We start from the raw sequence: 22214 nt of genomic DNA, 5'->3' as shown, positions 1-22214 counted from the left end.
GAGTCTGGTCGGAAAGCTCCACTCTAACCTCGGAGTCAAGTGCCCGGGGCCCCTGGGGGCACTTAGCCCACAGGACTGTCAACTGTGCGGGGACCCAGAATCTTGTTACACTTGGTCACTCGCTGTTGACACTGCTCGGGGTGGGGGCATATGTGTTCTGGAGGTGGGAGGAAGTAGGAATTGGATCCGTTACAGCTTTGAGAAAGGAAGTGGGCAGAATTAAAGGATAATTCCCAGAAAGTGCTAAACAGCATTTCTGTGGGGGAGGACTTCCCTATCCACATACTACACAGAGATAGGGAAACTTACAGTCATGCTAAATAAAGCACCTAAACCATGTTAGCACTTCACCGGCTCTGCCCTAAGGTTACCAGCAGCACCTATAGTCTACCGTCATCAGCTATTCATCAATTCCATCTTCTCATCATGACAGCCAGCCTGGTCTTGACTGAGGGCCCCACTTTACCCACAAGCAGCCCAGACCTCAAAGATCCAGGCCCACAATACCCTTAAGTGAAGGGATGACGGAGAAAGGCCCGTACCTGCAGCGTGCTGAGGAGTTCGTGGAGGTGAACGACACTCTGGACAACCTGCTGTGAAAGGAAGCAATGGAAACGTCACGTCAGGACGGAGTCTCAGAACCCACCACACCGTGTCCTGTCTCGAGCATAACCCCCTAACCACACAGCAAGGGGCCTGGATCTGAAGGGAATGTTTCCAGACTGAAAGCACCTTTAAGAAGAATAAGCAGGTACTACAGATGGCCGAGAGATACAAAACAGGATCCAGCAAATGAGCCAGCTGCGCAGGAGGCCGTCGGCACGCACTAGAGACAGCACAGAGCTCCAACTCTAGAACGACGTGCACACGTCGTAACAGAACAGAAAGCCCAGGGGGCGCCTGGGTGGCACAGCGGTTAAGCGTCTGCCTTCGGCTCAGGGCGTGATCCTGGCGTTATGGGATCGAGCCCCACATCAGGCTCCTCCGCTATGAGCCTGCTTCTTCCTCTCCCACTCCCCCTGCTTGCGTTCCCTCTCTCGCTGGCTGTCTCTATCTCTGTCAAATAAATAAATAAAATCTTAAAAAAAAAAAAGAACAGAAAGCCCAGAGCAAGTCACAGGCATTCAGGATGGAAGTAGCGTTCCTAAATCAATGCGGCAGGAAAGGAGATTCCACAAACTGCTCTGAGAAAATGGGCGGGAGCTTTGGGAAGAATTAAACTGGGATCCTGGCTCACACCAAACAGATTCAAACAGAAAAAAAAAAACCATGAGAGAGTTGTAAGAAAAAATGAGACTGTCTCTTCTGATCGTGAAACAGGCAGCTTTTCGAAGCAGCAAGACAAGCAGCCACAGATGCACCCTTCCCTGTCACTGTGTGAAATGTAAAATAAAACAGAAAATCCAGGGACACTCTGAACAAGAAGCCAAAGGGAAAATCCCTTCACTTAAAAAAAGGCTCCTGTGGGTCAATGAGAAACGCATACCTTAGGAAGAAAAAGGGCAACACAAACCAGCAATCTGCAAAAGAACTACAAATGGCCAACTATATATATGGCCAACTATATATATGACCTATTAAAAATGGTTCACCTTTATTTGACATCAAAGAGACGAAAAATAAAATACCACTTGCACTTATGAAACCAACAGCACGTCAGTTAAAAACGGATCGTTCCCAATGCTGGTGAAAGCAAGGATGGCCTTGTGCGGAGGGAAGGGGCGCACGCCGCACCCACTTCTTTCTAGAGCACGGCAGCGCTGCATCAAATCCCACGTGAAAACCTAGAGGAAGAATGAGCTACACCGCGGCACACGACAGAACAACATGGAGCCGTGAAAGAGCATGCTTGTGCACGCAGGTCTGGGGAAATGCTGCCAACGTGTTACGAGAAAAAAGGACACGAAGCTCCAGGGAGTACGGATATAAATGATATAAAACTATTTTTGTACTATTCACACTCACACAAACTTAGATGCATAAATATATGTCGTGTAGAAGAAAAGTCTGGAAATATAAACACCAAACATTTAACAGTAGTTATTTCTCAGTGGTGGGATTATTTTACTTTTTTTTGGACATTTTTCAAACTTTCTACCATGACCACATATTCCTTTTATAATACAGTTGACCCATGAGCAACGTAGGGGTTGGGGTGCCAATTCCCTCGCACAGCAGAAAATCCATGTATAATTTCTGACTCTCCAAAGACTTTACAAATAGCCTACTGTTGACCTGAAGTCTTACCCATAACATAGTCCATTAGCACATATTTTTATATGTATTATACCCTGTATTCTTATAAAAGTAGGCTAGAAAAAAGAATGCTACTAAAAACATAACACATTTATAGTACTGCACTATATTTATCGAAAAACACTTGCATATTAAATAGACCTGTGTTATTCAAGGATCAACTGTACTTAGGACAAAACTCAAAAAAAATTATCAGGCTTAACTCTTCTGAGAAAACACTTTTTACTCCTCTTTTCAGTTTATTCTTAATAAACAGAGGTCACCAAAGACCAGCGGACTGTGGCTGGGCGTCCGCAGTGTGTCATATGCACTGGAATGCCTGAAAAGCCCTGGTCTGGTACTTTCTTACCTGACCCTTGTCATGAAATACAGGGGAAAAAGTCATCAAACAGAAAAGTAAGGGCGAAATTTCATTTGAGCAGCAGACAGAGCAACAGTCTGAGAGTAAGTTTATTTCGTTTAAGGAAAACACACGGAGGGGGCTGCCTTCAGAACGTCATGCCAACCAACAAAAAATACCCCTATCCCTCTGCGTCTTAGGGGGGAGCAGGGGAAAGTTCCTTCTAATTTAAAAATTTAGAACAAAGCTCCTCAGGGACTTAAGATACTATGTTAAAAGCCAGAAGAAACACAAGCACCCGAGAGGGACGCCCCACAGGCCCCTGTCACTCATCTAAGTACACACACCTGGCCGCCCTGAGCCATGCAAGTCAGGAGAGGGTGGCGGCCTGGGGAACAGGATTTGGCGGCAAGGAGCGGGGACGCGAGCGGGAGAGGCACGGTGCCCCGGCGGGGTCAGCAGAACTGAAAGGAGGAAGGGGAGGGAGACCCCCTCGGAGCCTGCTCTCCAACGAGAGGGACACCAAGGCTGCTTTCAGAGTGACGCACAGCGAGTGAAAAGCGGTGCTCAAAGCAGAAAACGCAACCTGAGTCCTCGCAGGATGGGATGTTACTACGCAGAGGGACCCACAAGTTGAGCTGCCATGGCCCACACTTGGCGCTTTTGGCACCAGGCAAGCAGGCATGGTAGTGCGTGTTCCCAGAAAGCAAGAGGCCTGCTTCTCAAGGACAGAGAAGCCGAGGCCCTGTGAGTAGGCCACGGTCTGGAGCAATTCCAGGACCATGCCCCGGGGCGGGGGGGCGGGGGCAGGGAAACAGCAAGGTCAGGAAAGTGGCGACCCCACCGCTAAGTGTACAGATCGAAGCAGGAGTCAGCTTGTTCATGACAGCAAAACACATCACTGCCTAGCAATTATGACAACATCCTCTTCTTACACGGAGCTCATAATGCCCTTACCTCACTGTTTCTTTTAAGCATAAATACCAGGTTAGCATTTCCACCCTATAAAACAAAAACATGCATTAAAAAAAAAAAAGATCCTGAGGCAAAAATAGTATTCAACGTGTGTCTCAATTACGCTCGGGCTTCCCATTTTCGTTCTTTCCCACCACAGCCTCCCGCCGCAGGGTAACGAAGGTTTGAGGCTGGAGTCAACTGAGCCCCTAGAGAGTGCAGGCTGGTGGGGCCACTGACCCAAAGCTCTCCATGCTGGGGCCGTGGGGGAGTGAGGGGTGTGAGTGCGGGGTTCTGCGCCCGAGGCCTAACAGCCGGGAACACGGGGCTCTTTAATTGTAGGGTTTGCTTCCAAATGTGCTTTCCTCTTGCAGCAGGAAATGACAGCAAGTCAGGCAACCAAAACAAGATCCAAGGGGACTAATTGCAAGGATTATGGATGTAGAGGTTTTAGAAAAATACCTTTTTCAGACCACTATCAGATTCGGTTCTCCTCAGATCTTGGCCATCCTCTCCCTCTTCCTTCTCACCTCCTGGAACAAAGAAGTTTTTTTTTTTTAAGTTGTGGAACAGATTAGCCAAGAAAAGAATACAATATATATAGCTTCGGGATATGGTATTCCTGCATCTTGTTAATGCCAAAAAGGGGGAAGTCACCTGGGGGCAGCTAAGTGATTATTAAGAATTTTATGGCCGCAGAAGAATTGGAAGCAGAAAGGAAAAACGAGTATTATTACTCCTTTGGCCACAGCTTAGCTGAGATCCCAGGAAACTGTTTTTTATTACTCAAAATCAACATGACACCGATAGAGGTTCTTGAGTGTTTTAGGAGCTCGCTACTCAACGAGCTCTCACTACCACTTCTACGGACTGAATGGGACAGAGGAGATGGAGCTACCAGACAGTGAGCTCATTTCTGGTTGTGCGTGCTAGTCAAGGATCACCTACAGAAGTATGGGCTCTAAATCATTCACTTTGTTTTAAAGTAAGCTCTAGGCCCAATGTGGGGCTTGAACTCACGACCCTGAGCTCAAGAGTCGCATGTACTACGGACTAAGCCAGCCAGGGGCCCCTAAATCATTTACCTTTTGAAGCATTCATCTGATGGCTGTCGAATCCCCCAAAGGTCTCTGCTCTCCGGGGCAAGGAAACAGGACCAACCATGCCTTCTTGCTCAACAGGGCTACTGACAGCCTGCCCAAGCGGGCCTCCCAGGCTTCCACTCACCAAACCTTGAAGGATCTCCACTGGGAAAAAAGGAAACATGCAAAAATGACATTTCGTCTTCCACTAAGAAAAAGAAAATCTCATGGTAATGCACAAGATGTACAGGGAGCATGATCAGAAAATTCCAGAGTGACTAGGTGACTTCCTTTGCTCAGAGAAAGTTCTCAGCTCAGGATACGTGTTGCAGCTGGATTCTACTGGGAATTCATGGATGAAGCCTTTAGCCTTATTTACACGAGGTCTAGGAAATTCGAAAGGGCACGGGGAAGACAGAGTAATTTACTGGAAGGGGCATGGCCTTCTAGAGTCAGACCCAAAGTAGCCAAAAAGAATTCCCTGGGAAGTAAGATGGGCCAATTTCAGAGCAGTGCTAAAGCCGGCAGGGCTTTTCCCACCGCCACAGTGAGTCCAAGGGATCAGAGTAGTCTACGGATTGGAATTCTCAAATCTGACCAGCGAGGCTTCCTTCCTAGAGCAGTGTCCCACAGAAAGGAGAAAGTGCTAAAAGTGGAATAAAATTTGAGCTGGAGAGGAGCAACAGAGGAGGTCCAGATGGAATGAAGGAAGGAAAAAGAGGCAGGGAAACTCATAAAATAAGCCATCGTATTTTTAAAAAAACACTCCACGGAAACAATCAGAGTCCTTTGAAGTGAGAAAAGCTATCTGAACCCAGAAACTGAGGTAACTTACTTCATGTAAAAATGAGCAAGTGGGAAACATCCAAGTCAAACCCCACACAACGCTAAGTAAAAAGAGAGAGAGAGAAAACGAGGGGCACGACTCCTCTCGTGGGGTAACAGCACCTCAGAGAGACGTGTCCAAGAAGTGCACGGGCTACTTACTGCAAGGAGAGGACACGGCCATGGAGGAACCCAGGGCAGAATCGGGAAACACAGAGACGCCAAGAAGTGGAAACAAAGAGAAATGATCATTTTAGAGAGGAAAACTAGATCATAAGAGCAAAATAAACCCAACAGAAAATGACTTACCAGAAGGTGGAAGGAAGAATACTGAAACATGAAAAAGATGGAGATACACAAAGCGTGAAGAGAACAATGCCTACGGAGGACAGGCAGAGGGGGGTACCGCATGTGGGTAACGGGAGTTCTTGAAGAAGAGACGCAAAACAAGGGCAGAGGAAAAATACTAAAAGCTATAATTTAAGAACACTTTTCTGAAATTGAAACACTCTGAAACCAATTAGAACACTGTGACCCTGATAACACCAACCCAGAAAAACCCCAACACTGAGGCATATACTAGTAAAACTACCTGGATTTTGAAAAAGTAGCTCTTTGGGCGCCTAGGCAGAAAGCATGGGACTTACAAGGGGAGAACTGAAATTATGATCACATTCTGACAGCAGTGCTTTACGCCAGGAAAGAGAGAACATTTAAGAGCAATTAGGACACCCGAGGAAAGAAAATGTGAACCAAGGATTTCATATCACATGGAGCAGACTTTCGAGCTTTACATTGCACAAATTATCACCAGTGTGCAAGGACACAGGGTGCAGCGTTCCCGAGACATCTACTAAAGGATGAGCTCCAGACATGCAAAACGACAAACAACGTAATGAAAACCCCAGCAGCAATGACCATCTCTACTGCCCAGACTGGGGTCATCATTTCTGACTAAAAGAAACAAGAGTTCCTTAGAGAAAGGACTCTAGACTGGGCAGAAAACAAGGTGAGTCTAGAACATCTTAATATACCAAAGAGCAACGAAGCTCTCCGAAACTGCTGGGGTCATGTCAGAAGCACCTGGAAGCCAAACACAGAGGCGCTGGTTGGCAAACAGAGGACATTCTGAATGTTTAGGACGGTGAAAACCATCAAACAGGTATAAATTCGTGAGTCTGTAATAATATCTAAAAAGTAAGGGTCACCTTTAGAGGATGACCACAGGCAATTCACTGTCCTGATAATTGGTAAAAAAAAGAATAAATACTGGGTGTTTTCTCCTTTAATCTTCCTTTTCCTGCATGTTACAAAGAAGGAGACAGCTAGCTATCTTGTGCCTCTGATAAAGGAGCCCAACACTCCCAGAACACAGCTTACCACGGGGATCAAACCTGAGTAATTAAGCCTCTGAATCCAGCTGCGAATCTGAAGGAACTAGCAGACAGAAGAACAGAACCCCTGTGTGAACAAAAGCTGGACTCTGAGAGACACTTTAGGTCAAAAAGCTCAGACTCTTTAAAGATAAATTATGTGGAAAAGAAAGGGATGGTGGGGAGGCCCGGAAATTAGGGATCTGAAAAGGCCTATGAAAAAACACAAGCAAGACTAGACTATAGTGTCTACAAATAGGCCCCTGGCCATAGAACTGCATGGAAACGTGTAAGTCACAGCACCTGTTCCTTTCTGGAAGGAGGGAGGGAGGGAGGAAGCTTGCATGGGGACAGAACGAGTGGAAGGGCTACGCGGTCTGGCCACATTTTATTTCTTGACCTGGGTACTGGTTACAAGGATGTTCCCTTGTAATAATTTACTAAACAAAATATTTGTTTTGGGTTGTTTTCTTTATCTGTATTTTATTTTACAATAGAAAAGTAAAATTTGGTAGGTAATGTTAGTGCATAAAAGCACTTTGGGAAGAGATTAAGAGGGGCAATTACCCTCATTTATTGCACTTTTCATTAAAGGTCCTCCTTTGAGAGCCTCTTCTGTGTTGGAGCGGAAGAGGATTCTAGAGCTGTGAGTTGGGGAGCAGTCCTCCGGCAAGGGGGTGCTGCACTCAGTCATGTCTCGGAAAATCATCTCCTTCTCTTCCAGTAAGAGGAGGATCTGCTGGTCCTTCTGTTGAAGTTGCTCTGCAGAATGGAGAAAAGATCTGGTAACTTGACCTGTGTTAAGTAAGAGACGACCAGGACACGAGTGCCACCTTGTGGTCATTGGTGGCACAACAGACAACACAGCTCCACTTCCAACCTCCTTTTTCACTGCAATGGCAACTTCCATCCAGCGTTCCAGGCAAAATCAGAATTTCTGACATAACAAACCTGTATTTTGTTCCCACTCTCCTACCTCCTGTTTCTCAACCCACTCTTGTCTGCATCTGCTCTTTCCAAGGCTACCCTTCATTACTGATCCAATGAAGCCTGGGTTTCATCTTCTCCAGCATGGATGATTCCTTTTTTTTTTTTTTTTTTGAAGATTTTATCTATCAATCTATCTATCTATCTGGACGGTGTGTGAGCAGGGGGAGGGGCAGAGGGAGAGAAAGAATCTCCAGCTGACTCTGCACTGAGCATGGAGCCTGACATGGGACTTGATCTCATGACCTGAGCTGAAGTCAAGAGTCGGACAATTAACCGACTGAGCCACCCAGGCGCCCTACCTTTCTCCTTTTAACCCCCGCCCCCCCCCGGTTCACTTGGATGATACCACTGGTTCTCTTCCTGACATGTGCAATGGAGTAATACCTGGGCTTGCTCCTAGCTCCATCCTGGGCGGCCCCTTACACCTCACACAAGTCCTTCTAGGGATACTCCCTCCCCTGGCTTCAGTGACTTCCCGTGTGCTGGTAACTCACGCAGAGCAGCCTGAATCCTGCCCGCTTTTCTGAGCGCCAGGTCAAGAGTTCCACCAGCGCGTGGCTAGCTCTACTGAGATGCCTCATCCTCGGCTTGTCAGAGAGCTCTTTTCTCCATTCTTGCCGTCCCCCTCCTCCCTCTGGCGTGTGATCCCTTCCTCAGCCAACATCACCTTCATCCTTCAGCTGGGCCACTCTGAGGACCTGGGAGGGCTTCTGTCTTCCTGCTCCGCCCTAACATACACAGCCACCCCTCTCCCATGAGCCTCCCAGTCGGGCTTTCCACTCCCAGTGGCTCCCCCACTCCCTCAAGCAATTCGCCCACTGGCTTCAATGCCAACTGAGACAATTTAGGTTGAAATTTTGCGACACAAACTGTATCATTCCCTTGTTGCTGTTCAAGCCCTGCTGCCCTTCCAGCTAAATCCCCAATTTCTTGGCCGTGACCCCCCCCCAGACATCACACACACTCAAGTCCTCTTTCACTTCCCCTAACTGCTCCTCTTGTCTGGTGCAGTAACTGCTATAGACTCACTCATGTGTCAGCTTCACAGGCAGGATTAGGTCCCGCATCCTTTATATGAGCTTGTGGTCTAGTCCCATCATTTCCGTAGGTCTTCCTTGCTCACGGGGGCTCCCTGACAGCAGGGATGCTGCTTTAGGAATCTCTGCAGCCCCAGCACTTAGTATGCCTGGTCGGGGGCTTCATGCATGTGAAGAGAAGGAAGTTTTCATCCCTGCCATACTAATCAGGGGCCAATAAATCAGGTGTAACTCTGGCTTCAGCCTAAATCTGCCTCCCCACCCCCCAAACACAGTGTTATTGCTTTGTCCAGCTTAAAGGACTAACCAAACTCCTCGGGTGCTTACATTTATTTCACTCTGGGCCTTATTTCTGCCCAAAGCACAGTCTTTACTTCAGAACGTCCGATAAGCACGGGCAAAGAGGGGAGCATCGGCCCTGCTGTTTAGATGGCAGGGGAGCAGAATCCTCCACCACGCTCACGTATGCAACCCTGGACCACGAGGCCTTTGTGGGCCTCAGCTTTCTCTTCTGCACAACGGGGACTGGCATACATGTCTTGCAGGGGTGTTGACAAGACTACCCGGAACAGCAGGGACTCAGTAAACAGAGGTCAAGCATAACTGGTGAGCACACCTCCCCCAGAACCACCTCATAACTCATGGTGGACACACAGCGCGGTGACAGGGGTAACTGATAAAAACAGATTAACTGGAAAATTCTTTTCCTCAAGTACTTTTCTGTCTGAATCTCGAATATGACCGTGAGATTTAGCAAATTCTTCGTGACAAAGTACAAAGAATGTCACCAGGATCCCAGAACAGAGAAAGTGAGAAGAGAGAATCAATATCCCCTTGATGTATGTCAGACACCTTCTGACGGCTGTTTTATGGGACCTGGGACCCATGTCAGCTCAGCTTCGGTTGCTCTTTCGTTAAAAGCCATTCACCTCCCTGTTTTGAAGCGGCTGCTGGGACAGCTCTGGAGCCGAGGGGCCGCTAGTAGTCCCCGCACCTGTACTCGCGCCACGGACAAGGTCCCAGATGCTTCTGGCAGCCTTACCTTTCAGTTCTCGGGCTTTGGTGTCCAGCATCCTCTTTTCCTCCTCATTCTCACTAGGAATTCCTTCATCTTCATCTCTGTTCCTAAAACCAAAACCAAAACCAAACAAAATGAACCAACAGCCCCCACGATGTCGGTGGCTCTGGTCACTGCCCCCTCTAGGACAGAACCACAGAGGCCACGATGGGCCCTGGCGTTTCACTCACAGGGTGTTGATCGTGTCCTGGATGATCTGAATCCAGCTGTTCCGCTCCTCTTTGGAGCTGGCGTGCACTTCCACCATCTCTGGGTCCCTGATCCCCATACTGATTAGGAACAAGCCTTTTTCCTCATGTGCTACTTCCCTGACAATCAGCTTCTTTAACGAGATCACTGTTGATTTCTGGTCCTGGAAAAAGGGGAGAGGGTCGATGTAAGAAAGGCATACGATACTCTCTCAAGAACCACTCTGATCTAAGGTAAGACCAGATGTATGATCTCACTTATGTGTGGAAGCTAAAAAAAGAAAAACAGAAACAAAAACAAAAAAACTCCACACCAAACTTACAGAAAAAGAGACCAGACTTGTGGTTACCAGATGTGGAGGGGTGGGGAAGGGGAATGAGATGGGGAGAGTGGCCCAAAGGTACAAACTTCCGGCTATGAGAGAAGGAAGCTCCAGCAATGCAACGTGAACAGGACCACGGCTAACTCTGCGGTACGGTGCACAGGAAAGGTGCCGAGGGAGCAAGGCCATTCTCAGGGTTCTCATCCCAACAGCTATTTTCATTTCTCCCTTCTTTATATTTTATCTACATGAGATGATAACTGTGATCATCATTTAATAATATATGTAAATCGAACCATCATTCTGTACACCTTAGATGGTGATACAGGTCAATTACTTCTCAGTAAGACGGGACAAAAGCATACGGTTTAAAAACAACAGTAGACTTAAGATAAAGAGAAGTATCTTGTTATTTCATCTACACTTTAGCAAACAGAAAAAGGTTTCCGAAAAAGAAATGGTAATTTATATCTACAGAGTTTCCAGACGTGGTTTCTACACGGTGAACCCGTCTAGGTTCCTCTGTGACTCTGGCTGGGAACATTATAAATTAGCATGATTTATGGGGTATAACATGCAACAAATACTCCAGTGACACATCTCTTTAGATCAAACGTCCAAGGCTCTCAAAGGAACTGTGAGGGAACAGAAAAATGATGTTTTTTTGGGGGGGGTGGGGGGGTGGAAAATTGCAAGCGTTATCTGAGAAATTACTCAGAGGGATCTGTCCTGAGCAAAGTAATTTTGAGAGGGTGGGAGAGCAAAAATCCAGCGTTTGGACTCCATACTCACGCTAGCTGTTTTGAATACTATTCATTACAAACAGAAGAGACTGACAGTTCAGCTTACCAGTGACGCAAAGACGTATTTCTGGTCTTTTTCTTGAAGGAACACTAAAATGTCCGTAAGCAGAACTGCTTGAACCTCTATAAAGTGGGGAAGGAGAGAAAGGACAAGGATTACTTAACAGTGAAGCCAGTTAGAGGCCAATGCAGCCAGCAGGGCACATCAGGATGGGAGAGTACTCTCCACTCCTCCAAGGAGATGGGTTTACATTTCTGCAGGACCCACGGCGAGACATTAGATTTTTAGAGGCATTTTTAAATGGTAGTTAGCACCAAAGCTAGATCACTTTGTCCTGGAAAGATAGATCCCATAAGGTGAGACCTGAAGGAAAAAAATACTTTAAGAATAAAGTGGGGAAGGACTTTAACAGATCATAAACAGCAAACAAATACTCAGGTCGTAATACTCCTCGACTTCTGATCCTAACACTGGGAGAGGCGTGGGAGAGCAGACCAGAGAGCTGCCAACAGGTGATGTGTAGAAATACCTCTGTTTAACGAAAGGCAGACTCCCCGCACCTGCAGGAGGACAGAATGGCTCCACAACGCCCCCTCATGTCACAGGTACGTGGGAACACAATGGTTCGTCGTCCCCCCGCTCCAAGAGACCCTAGTCAGCCTCAACCTCCTCTACCACCGATGAGGCCTGCTGTTCCTCTCAACTCAAAACAAAACAAAAGCCAGAGTGAGATCTCTACTTGGATCTAGTGATCCAGACAACGCCACACCCTCTCACTCTGTTGGAGAACACGCAGCGGCATTTTCTAGTACCCCCTTAGAGTCTGGCATCTGCAGAGATCCAACAGGCCGGCCCCGTGTCATCTTCCCCCTACAACTCCTCGGGGAAAGAATGGAGCTGACGTATGCAGCCCCCTCCCAGGTGGCCTTTTCTACTGCTTCAGCCCCAGCCGGAAGCCCCTCTCTGTGTAGGTCACCACACGGCCACGAAGGGGACAAAGCTGACTCCTAGGGAGGTACAGCTTCCAGCCTAGACCAACCAGACTGCAGACTATTAGTTTTGACAAGTTTCTTAAAGTTTAGTTTTAAATAATTCGGGTGTCTGCCAAAACAGAAAAAAAAGTTCCAAAACACAAGTTCCAACTTTGCTGGATGCTGAGGCTTCTGTGATCAGTGTCAGCGGATCAGAGAACAAGCCTGTCCCTTTCAAGGGGTGCCCAGCGCAGTACTGGCTGTTTCCGGCACGAGCTCGCCTGAGGGGAAAAGGGCTCCACACTGACCCCTATCTCCACAGGAGGCCCTTCAGGCCAGACAGCCTGTCCTGCTGCCACCGGCTGACCACAGCTTCATGCCTACAGCTGGCATCCATCAGTCGTTACTTTGGGAACGAATAAACAAGTCGCTGCGCGCGGGAAAGAACTAAGTGCTGGCTCCAGGCAGCGGCAGCTCTAGGAAATTCAGGGCCTTGCAAGAAGAGGCACGCATTTCTCAAGTGCCTGGCCCGGCTGCCCCGAAGCTGGTCCCGCCGCGGCAGTGTGGGCAGAGTCCTGATCCGGGCTCCTTGGAGCATCGGAGGACTGGGGCTGGGAGCGGGGGGAGCCTCAGGGATGACCTAGTTCAAATTCACCACGGAGCAGAGAAACATATCTGCTGGAGGCAGGAAGGGATTGTTCTTTTCTCTGAAAGGCTCCTGTCCCTCCTTTTCATGCCCTATAGCAACTCAGGGCTGGTGTGCTTGCCCTGACTCCCTGTAGCAGGGGTGCTTCTGTCTCTGTCGCCAGCCTCTCCCCACTCTTGCTTGCTGCTCCCTCGCTGCCTCCACTGTCATGCTAGAAAACAATCTAATGTATCCCTTCCCTGCTGAAAACCCTTTATCTGGAGCCCATTCTTTGCCTACCGCAATCAACAGCGTCAGCTGTTCACGTCTCCGTCTGGACTAGGCCCCTCTCTGTCCGCGTCCCCAGCCCTCCCCACCACCGTCTCGGCTGCCTGAGAGCCGGCTGCACCTGCCCTTCCTCCTTCACGGCTCACTCAATGCCGCTCCTCACTGCCTCCCCCAGTGCTCAGTTAGTTCAGCCCCCAGCAGACTGTGGAGCAAGCACCCTGCACAGCCCTCTTCATTTGGAGCCCAACTTCTAGGCAGGGTCAGCTTCATTCACCTTTGAGGCCCACTGATTCCCTGGGACGTCTTTACTGTTTGGTCCGAGCATGGTGAGACGCTAGCTAAAGACCCCAGGGTATTGGCTGACAGCAGCTGCCTACAGTGCTCCTGACACATGAGAGACGAGAGAGGCCCCGATTTCATCCCCAGTCTTGGTTTTATGTCAGCGGGGGTGACGGCACAGGGCCAGCCTGCCGTGTGCACGCAGCTCAGAGGGGCTGGGGCGGGCATGCTCAGGGCTGCTGGTGAAGCCGGAGCTGTCAGGCCTAGAGAATATGGGTTCGATGACAAGATTTATTAAAAAAAAAAAAAAAAAATCAGATGTACAGATGAATTAACAAACCTCACAGTAACTTCCTTAACTTGATGTAGCTTATCTCTTAAAAGAAAAAATTAAAACCAAATGGAAAATTAGTATCTTTTATGATTCTCTTGCTTAGAGGAAGATACAAGAGATGAATATCATCAAGTTTAATAATCTATCTAGTTGGCGCAAGTTAAGCGTACGTTTCCTCTAAGGTCTTGCGAACTGAAAAGCCCTCTACCATCTCTCTCCAGAACAAGCGATGTGTTTTTAATCTCACAGACTCAGAATTGCTACATGATGGGGCTTCCCCTCCTTGCAACTGTTCCCAGAGACCCCAACCCCAAATGTGTTGCCCATTTCTATAGGGGAATACACCTTCCTTAATAAGCCTGAGTTTTTGCAGTAATCTTACACTTGGCTTTTTTTTTGCCTTTTTAAGCTGTTTTATGAACTTCACAATATAGTACGAGCATCTTGCCACAAGAGACACACGGCACCAGAAGGGTTACAACGGTACACTGAGAACACCAAGCTCAGGAGCCACGTGTGTCTCCCTATGAGCTTGAGGGAAAACATCTGGATTCAAGGCCTAGGCCACACTTGTCAGGATGGCCATGGTGAGGAGGGTCAGTGCTAAGTACCCGCAGATGACGACTGAACTGCTTTTCCTTCCCATCTCCCTTCCTCCCGAGCCCTTCCCCACGCTCCCCTCTCAGCCCTGCCTGTGGCTCTCTGTCTGAGCTCGGACATGCGTCCCAGCTATACTGCAGGATGGGACGGCCGCCGACTGACTGGAGGCACAGGAGACAGTCACCAGCTTCCAGGGCAGGGCCAACTGCTCTCGGTTATTAGCAACTTGCTCCTTTTCAACCTTTCTTTCGTCTTCCTGGCTGGCATGAGATTTGTTACTGCTTGTTCTCTTTGGACACCACTGCTCCTGGGCCTGTCCTTGTGGTCTCCCACTCCACGAGAATAGCGACACGAGTGCCACGCTATAACACTCAGACCTGCACACCAGCTCCCCCTCCGCCGCCTACTCTCTGGGGCCGCCTGTGGCCTGCTTTCCCTCAGGGCCACCAGGAGCAGGTGCCGAGAAGGGCCACCTGGCTTTGCTTTTAAAATATATTTTTTCACCAATTTCCCTACCTGCATCATTCCCTTGTTATCTTACTGGGGGACTTTATGACCTCGTAATTTATCTCAACCTCGTCCTTTCTGATACAAAATTAAGAACAATTAAAAGACTGTTGCCCCTGTGTGATGTGCAGATGTGGGCTCTGCAGGAAAAACCCGGCAGTGTATTTCTAACAAAAACATCTGACGTTTGCTTGCTCTTCTCCGGTACACGCGTGGACGCAGACAGAAGGCGGGCCTTACCTTTCAGCCTTCCTGCTGCGTTCTTCAGAAACACACCCCCGTCCCGCACAAGCTTCTTCCGCTTCAAATCCTCCTTCGCAAACATCTGGCCACTCTTCATCCTCATGATCGACTTGCTATCTGTCTTTGTATAAATCTCATTGAGACGCACCTTCTTTTCATAACTTGCCACTTTGCTGTCCACAGCGCCAATCACATCCTTCACCAGGCTCAGGGACTGAGCCAGGTCTTCCTGCTCCACTTCATTGTCTTGGGAGGAAGGAATAAGCCTGTTTTTAATGGGTCCTTTCAGACAAGGAAGGGGAAACCTACTTCCTCACTCCACACCGTCATTTTCCCTCTGGCGACAGGCTGATAGTGTGTGTGACAGAGTGAAGCCAACACACCAAAGGTCCCGTGCCAATTCCTGTCGTAAGGTCAATTCTAAATAAAATTAGATGTTTTCACTGATAGACACAACACAGAATTCCATGCTGCGTCCTGAAGTAAAAGGACCTAACAATTTCAGGGAGGGAGAGGAACAACAATTCTTTAACTTGTGTCTTTGTTTTACCTCTCCTTTAATGGAACTGCCTAGGAGCAGGGTTAGCCAAGAGAGAGGAACTGGTAAGTCCTGGCAAAGTGAGAAAAAGCAGCAGGTCTGGCACTTATGGAAAGAACTGGGGGGAAGCACCACCCAGTCTCACGGTAAGGGAAGTTGCCCAGGTTGCAGAATCTGGAGGGAGTCAGTAAGTGGTTCCTTCCCTTCCTGCTACATTCACCCTAAGACTGGTGACGCAGCATTTCAAGTTTTCACTTAAGAAAACGGTTTTTAAGGCAAAACACAGGATCTCTTATAGACCTGCAAGAGCATGAAGGAGCTCTTCCTTGGGGCCTCTTGTGCTGCTGGACACATGGGAAACAGTCCACTGACAGACATGACTGGGGGAGGAGAGAGGCTCACCTTTGGTACACTGCAGTATTCTCTGGAATAAAACCGGGTATTTGGTGATCCGCTGGGTCACCAGCAATATGCACTCTGGGATTCCCAGCCTCCTCACGACGGCACTGCTCATCTTCTTCTGCAAAGGACAGAACCGATTATCAGGAGCTACTCAAGGAAGGTTCTGGCTCAACTAACAGCGACAGTGCCCGTACAATGGTGGGGATTTCCATATTTCACACCCATACCTTCACAAAGGCCTGGAACCGCTTATCCTTGGTATAAATGTCTTTAAAGTAGTTCACAGACTGGTTGTGCTGCCCACAAAACTTGCCGTATGTTTTCTTTAAGCGCTCTGCATTCTCCCCTGAAAACTGCGGAGAAAAGAGGATAGAAGTTAAGTTGGAGCTCAGGCTGCTGAAATTTTACCACCATTTTGTATACAGTTTCCAGTCTATTTGTAAAACACAAGAGTGCTTCCCCAAGAATTTCCCCCGAAGATTTAAATGGTGCAGCAGCTTTGGAAAACAGTCTGGCAGTTCCTCCGAGAGCTACACAGTTCCTGTGTGCAGCTCTCTGAGGCAATTCGCTCCGAGGCATAAAACCTACTCCACACAAAAACTTGGCTATGAAAGTTCACGGCCGCCGTGTTCACAAGTGCCCCCAAGTGGAAAGAAACCAAATGTCCATCAAAGGATAAATACGATGTGACAAATACGTAGGAGGGACCATCATTCAGCCATAAAAAGGCATAGATACACATTACAGTATTGATGAACCTTGAGAGCATTATTCTAAATGAAAAAAGCCAACTGCAAAGGTGTATGTATTATTTTGGCCCCTTTACATAACAAGTCTAGAAGAGACAAACACAGAGACAGAGAGTAGATTAGCAGACACGCAAGGGAGGGGCAGTCGGGGGACAGGGTGATAAAGATGCTCTAGAATTTACTGTGATGATGGTCGTACAACTCTGTGGATATAAACCACTGAGCCGTACATTTTTTTTTTGAGCTGTATACTTTTAATGGGTGCATTATATGGCGTATTAATTTATTTCATTAAACACGTTCCATATATTTTAAAAAACCACCACAGAAATATCTATGTGTTGTGCACTTAAGTAATTCAAAATGTGTTCCGATTTCCATTTGTCATGAACATGGTGGTAAAACAAGGAGGCTCACTAAAGTTTTCCTGTGGGATAGTCTTAAAAATCTAAACTTGATAAATTATAAAGGCAGCAGAAACAGCTAGTATTACCCAGGGATCAGCTTACCTCACCTACCTCAGACCAGCTGTCCTAACAGTTCTCTGCGTGGCCTTTACTCATTCCTAAAATGTGTGTAATCTCAACGGCTCATCTCAAGATATGTTCACTTTGGGGTAAACCAATGAATCGCTCTGTATGGGGTCCATAGGATCATGCTAATAAGCATCAATTTCCAGTGTACTAAAAACCTCTGAAGGCAACCCAAATTGATCCTTATCAAAAAAACGTAAAAAAAGGTCCAGGGCAGCTAGCTTTTCCTTTTCCCCTTTACCAAAGGGGAAGCTAAGCAGAGATTTTAGGTCCTCCACTCCCACCACGAAGCAAGTGCTCTAAAAGGATGATTCTAGAACGGGCACACAGAACCAACAAATGGACGCCATGGGGGCTAAGATATGACTCCTACCATCAAAGATCTTACTAGAGGACGTGCACTGGTACAGTGAGCCACGGACAACATGAGCCAAGGTTAGATGAGGCACCTGTGCAGGTCTGATGGCAGAGAGGCACGGAAAATGTTGGGAGGGGATGTTTGGGGAAGAAAGGTCCTCACTTGCAGAGCCAACTGCTCCCACTCCGAGGCCCTGTTTGTGGCAGACAGCTGCGTTCCAGCGTGGGAACTGCATGTGCACTTACCTCCTACCATGCCTATGTTTACTTGGGAACACGGGTCCGTGAGGCACAGGTCGATGCTGTGGCTGCCTTGTGGTTCCAGCTGGGATTCAGACGCCCAGTAAATACGTGAGACAGGAACGAATGAATGCACTAATGAATTAATGAGGCGAGGGGTATGCGCTGAAGCATATAAGGGAAGGATAATACTTCCAGGTCTCGGGCCAATGTTCCAGCAATACAGCCTCTGCTTTTACGCCGAGGCAGAGACCCACTGGGGAAGAAGAACTAGTCGGCTTTGCTGTGCCCCTCAGCTGGAAAGGTTAAACTCGCGACGCTTTTTTCAAAATAACTTCTGGCCCAACTGTTTTTGGAGTAGGGCTGAAACCATACCACACCCCTGATGAAAACATCAGCAAGATCTATTTTATGAATAGTTTCTTAAATTCAATTTTCTATGCTCCGTTGGTTTTCAGATAAACGAGTTCTTTCTGATCTGAGGCACAGGGGGACGCTGAGATTCCAACACACGGCTTTTGATTTTTTAAACTACCCTGTTTCGGATGACGGTCTGGATGCTGAGAAAGGAAAATGGGCTTTTACTCAGTATCTACCATATATGCTAGGTACTTTATGTATACATTCCTTTTAATTTAAAAAAAATGGTGTTAAGAAAGAAAATCTGTCCTGATTTACAGAAAAGGAAACTTGATGCTCAGAGGGTTTCAGTAACTTGCCTAAGCTGACAATGAATAGTACAGCCAGGATGTGAACGAGTGGCTGCTGAACCCCGAAGCTTCCCTTTGCACCCTGTTTTGTGGGGAAGATCCTTCCCATTGCTCACCTGATTCACAAGCACATCTCCCATTCTCTTGATGAGAAAGTTCTTTTCACTTTTATCCACCAGAGATTCCTTCTTCCGCTCCAGGATCTTCTGAAAGAACTGGCTATGGATACCGATCAGCTCGTCCAAGCAGGGGAAGAGCTTCTCCACTGTCTGCTGTTCGAAGAGCAGCTCGGTCATCATGCCCCGGCTGTACACATCGCTCATGATCTTCAGCGTCCGGATGTGGTGCAACTCTGTCTGCATCAACTCTGAAGGAGGACAAAGCTTAGTGGTCAGGAATGTTCCTTTAAAGGACTCTCCTTCAAAGGTCATCTGCTGCCATTAAGAGCCCATTTGAGTCTTAAAGCTGTTTAGAGCACAATTTAAACTTAAAAACCGGGTCAACAGCTCTCTTTCCCAAGTGCTCTCATCTTATTCCTCTATTTCACATGCCCTAACACTGTTTACTGACAGCATACTGGAGTCCATCACTCTTAAATGGTGGTTCCCCAAGTGGCCTTTGTTGGATTCAGAGCCTTTCACAATTTGCTGTGTCCCATTTCCTAGAAATGACTCGTGCTTGGTTTCCAGTGTAACTGAGGAATCGAACTGAAGCATCACAAGAGATCTCTTTCTAGGGCAGCTATGTAAATAAGCACTCATATTCAATAAAATGTTCAATAAAATTAAAGGAAACAATTTTAAAGAGGAAAGGACAGAAATAAGATCATGTCTCTAGACCTCAAAGTTTTTAAAGAAAATCTCTGACCTGCTATACACTTGAAAATTGGCCTTCCATGGTCCAGTGACTCCCCTGATAAAAAATGCTGCACAACGCAAACCAAGTATTAGCGCGGCAATGGAGAGTCTCACCGTAAATCACTTCTTGCCGTTTGACCACATCTTTCTTTTGCTGTTTCAGAAACTTGCTGTCCACTAAGCGGCTCCAGGACTCGGCTTCTAGTTGTTTGGATTCCATCTCGAAGTCCCCCATTAGCTGTCCTTCATTCATGTCTGTACCTACTCCTCAAAATATCAGAAGATCAGGATCAGAATCCAGGGTCTGTGAGCTCTAGGAAGCCTACACTGGACTCTCCTCGGGTGACAACTTCGTAAGACACAAACACGGCACTGACACAGGGAATATTCCTAGAATGCAAAGTCTAGTACCAGAAAGAATCATTTCCTGTTTGGGGTGACACACTCCACGACTCTGGATAAGAGTGATAAATATCACATAAATCAAATGTGACTGAGATTCAGGAGTCCTATGTGAATAAGGAATTGAAAAGGACCTGGTAACTTGACTTGAAGACAGCAGGCTTACGACCTGCCCAGAGAGCTACAACTGACCGTGTACCGAAAGTCTAGACAAAGGACAAGTGTCTGTACTACAGACTGACCACAGGAAAGTCAATGACATCCCTCAATGGACAACTGCCTAATAACTGGATAGGTCTGATTACCAATTCATTATAAAGCGTTTGATGATTTAAAGGCAGGTTAGAGAACCTTCACAGGAGTAAGGAAGAGGCAGGGACTATTATTTCATTAACACTTATATTCAGGGAACGGCACCCAGTCTCCAAAGATGTATAAGACACAGGCCATAATTTCCTCTTACCCTCATCAGTTAGTGATTCTGTTGACTCATTGACCTTGCTGATTTTATTTAGTGAGTCTGTTGAATGAGACAGGAATTTCCAGGTGTTTGATATGTTCTCGTCATTGCCAACTCTGGGGACAAAAAGAAGCACCTACTGTCAAACACGTTTTGATAAACCATGGTCTGCATTCTCAAATGAGTACCTGAAAAACTCTAAAATGACAGCTGGCTCTAAGTACCAAATAATGGAAGACAAACTACTTACATCAGGTACCCGGCAACATATAACACAAACTATTAATGAAGGTCAGAAGCATCTAACATCACTGCGAACTTGAACTTCTTGAGCCTTCGTTTTTTGTTTTTGTTTTTTTTTTTTAATGATAGGTAACAAGGCAAACGCTCTTCCCTTAAACTGTATACACATTACGTAAGAAATTTCCCCATTTTAAACTCACTGTGTAACCACTAACTTTACCTCCTTATTCTCTAAATAACCAAGCACCTCTAATAAACTGTATTCCCTGGACTTCCTCAAACCCAACCCACCAGCTAGCAGGGTAGGCCCCCAATAAATGTTTCTGGTAGGACACAAAAGCAAGCCAGAGTCATTTAAAACTTTATATTTTATTTAAAGACTAGCTTTTTAAAGTCATAATGCAAATTTTGAAACCGTAACAACTCTGAAAGGAAGGCCTTTGAATAATGACAATACAAAGACTAAACAAAATAAAAATACCTGAAACGTTTTTTTCTTAACAAGAAAACACTAGCCAGCACAGAGGTTAGGACGTACAGACAAAAGAAGATTTGCATCCTTTAGTTAAGAATTTTGCTCCAGCATAGGTTAAGAGAGATGGAAGAGATGTTTTGAGTCCTACATTTGAGATGACTTCTTTACTTGATGGGAAAGCAGGAGTCTTATTACCCAAAACAGCCAGCAACATCATAATCAGCCCTGTGCTAGCCATGTGACAGCTGAGGCCTGAGCAGTCAGGGGACACAGCAACTTTTGCAGGGACCACAAAAGGAATTTAGTGCAAATGAGGAGTGGGGAGCTAAAGTTGTAACTGGCCCATTATTCATTCCCATGGAACTGACTTGAGAATCAAGATGCAGGCACAGGAAAGAGATTTATAAAAAGCAGCAGAAACACTAGGTTCACCTGACCAAGAGAAAAGTGTAATATCTGAAAATGTAAGTGGTTACAAACAAAAATCAGAAATAAGTCATTCCCTCCTCCCCCCCATTTTCACTTCTTATTTTGATCTAAAAACCATCCTTTTATAATTCAGGATCCTTAAAAGCGAGGCTGACCAAGCACGAGGCATAGGACAACATGGCTGACGACAGTGTTTAAAGGGGATCCTTGCTACACAATGGTGGGCACTACAGTGCATCAAAATGCAATCCCCACTCTCGACGTCTGTAACACCTGCTCGTGCACCAAGTCATTATTTTATACATTTTTTCCTAATGAAAAGAATCTTTTCATCAAATGATACGGTTATGAAGCTCCTGTCACCAAGATGTCAACTGTGCTATCTTTAAACCCCCACTTACCCAGCAATGTTCTGTATGGAGACACTTTTGGAGAGTGAGACGCTCTGCTGGGACCGTCTGTTGGCAAACATGGGAATGGCAGTGGCTTCATCCGCCAGGAGGACTGCAGATCGAGGACGCTCCTTGGGCTGTGAGGCTGTAAAGGAAGAGAGGACACTGACTGAACCACATATCCAAGCTCACGAGTAGTGACTCATCTGACAGATGTCAAATAGAAGCAAATTTCTTTAAAACAGACTTGTCCTGGGAGTGTAAGTGGGTACAGAAACTCTACAGAGGACAATCTGGCAATATCTACTGCAACTGCAAATGCCTATATCC

General features: G+C 46.8%; 1 protein-coding gene across 18 annotated transcripts in view; it reads right to left on the bottom strand.

The window, feature by feature from the left end:
• Positions 1–22214, bottom strand: part of AKAP13 (A-kinase anchoring protein 13) — a 323670-nt gene that overhangs the window by 6910 nt on the left and 294546 nt on the right. For 14 of the 18 annotated variants that reach the window (XM_044388388.3, XM_044388390.3, XM_026510422.4 and 11 more), the window contains 15 exons: positions 21894–22029; positions 20349–20461; positions 19598–19750; positions 18743–18993; positions 16265–16390; positions 16038–16155; positions 15095–15343; positions 11296–11372; positions 10106–10287; positions 9900–9982; positions 7398–7592; positions 4636–4797; positions 4013–4083; positions 3554–3598; positions 543–593 (listed from right to left, as the gene is read on the bottom strand). In XM_044388388.3, the coding sequence (XP_044244323.2) occupies positions 543–593; positions 3554–3598; positions 4013–4083; positions 4636–4797; positions 7398–7592; positions 9900–9982; positions 10106–10287; positions 11296–11372; positions 15095–15343; positions 16038–16155; positions 16265–16390; positions 18743–18993; positions 19598–19750; positions 20349–20461; positions 21894–22029 (2012 nt within the window). The remainder of the gene's footprint in view (positions 1–542; positions 594–3553; positions 3599–4012; positions 4084–4635; positions 4798–7397; positions 7593–9899; positions 9983–10105; positions 10288–11295; positions 11373–15094; positions 15344–16037; positions 16156–16264; positions 16391–18742; positions 18994–19597; positions 19751–20348; positions 20462–21893; positions 22030–22214) is intronic. The other 4 variants (XM_044388391.3, XM_048220777.2, XM_048220788.2 and 1 more) reach the window with 2 other exon arrangements.

This window comes from Ursus arctos, unplaced genomic scaffold (assembly GCF_023065955.2).
Source record: "Ursus arctos isolate Adak ecotype North America unplaced genomic scaffold, UrsArc2.0 scaffold_28, whole genome shotgun sequence".
NCBI classification, from domain to species: domain Eukaryota; kingdom Metazoa; phylum Chordata; class Mammalia; order Carnivora; family Ursidae; genus Ursus; species Ursus arctos.
This window is presented reverse-complemented; position numbering and strand designations above follow the sequence as displayed.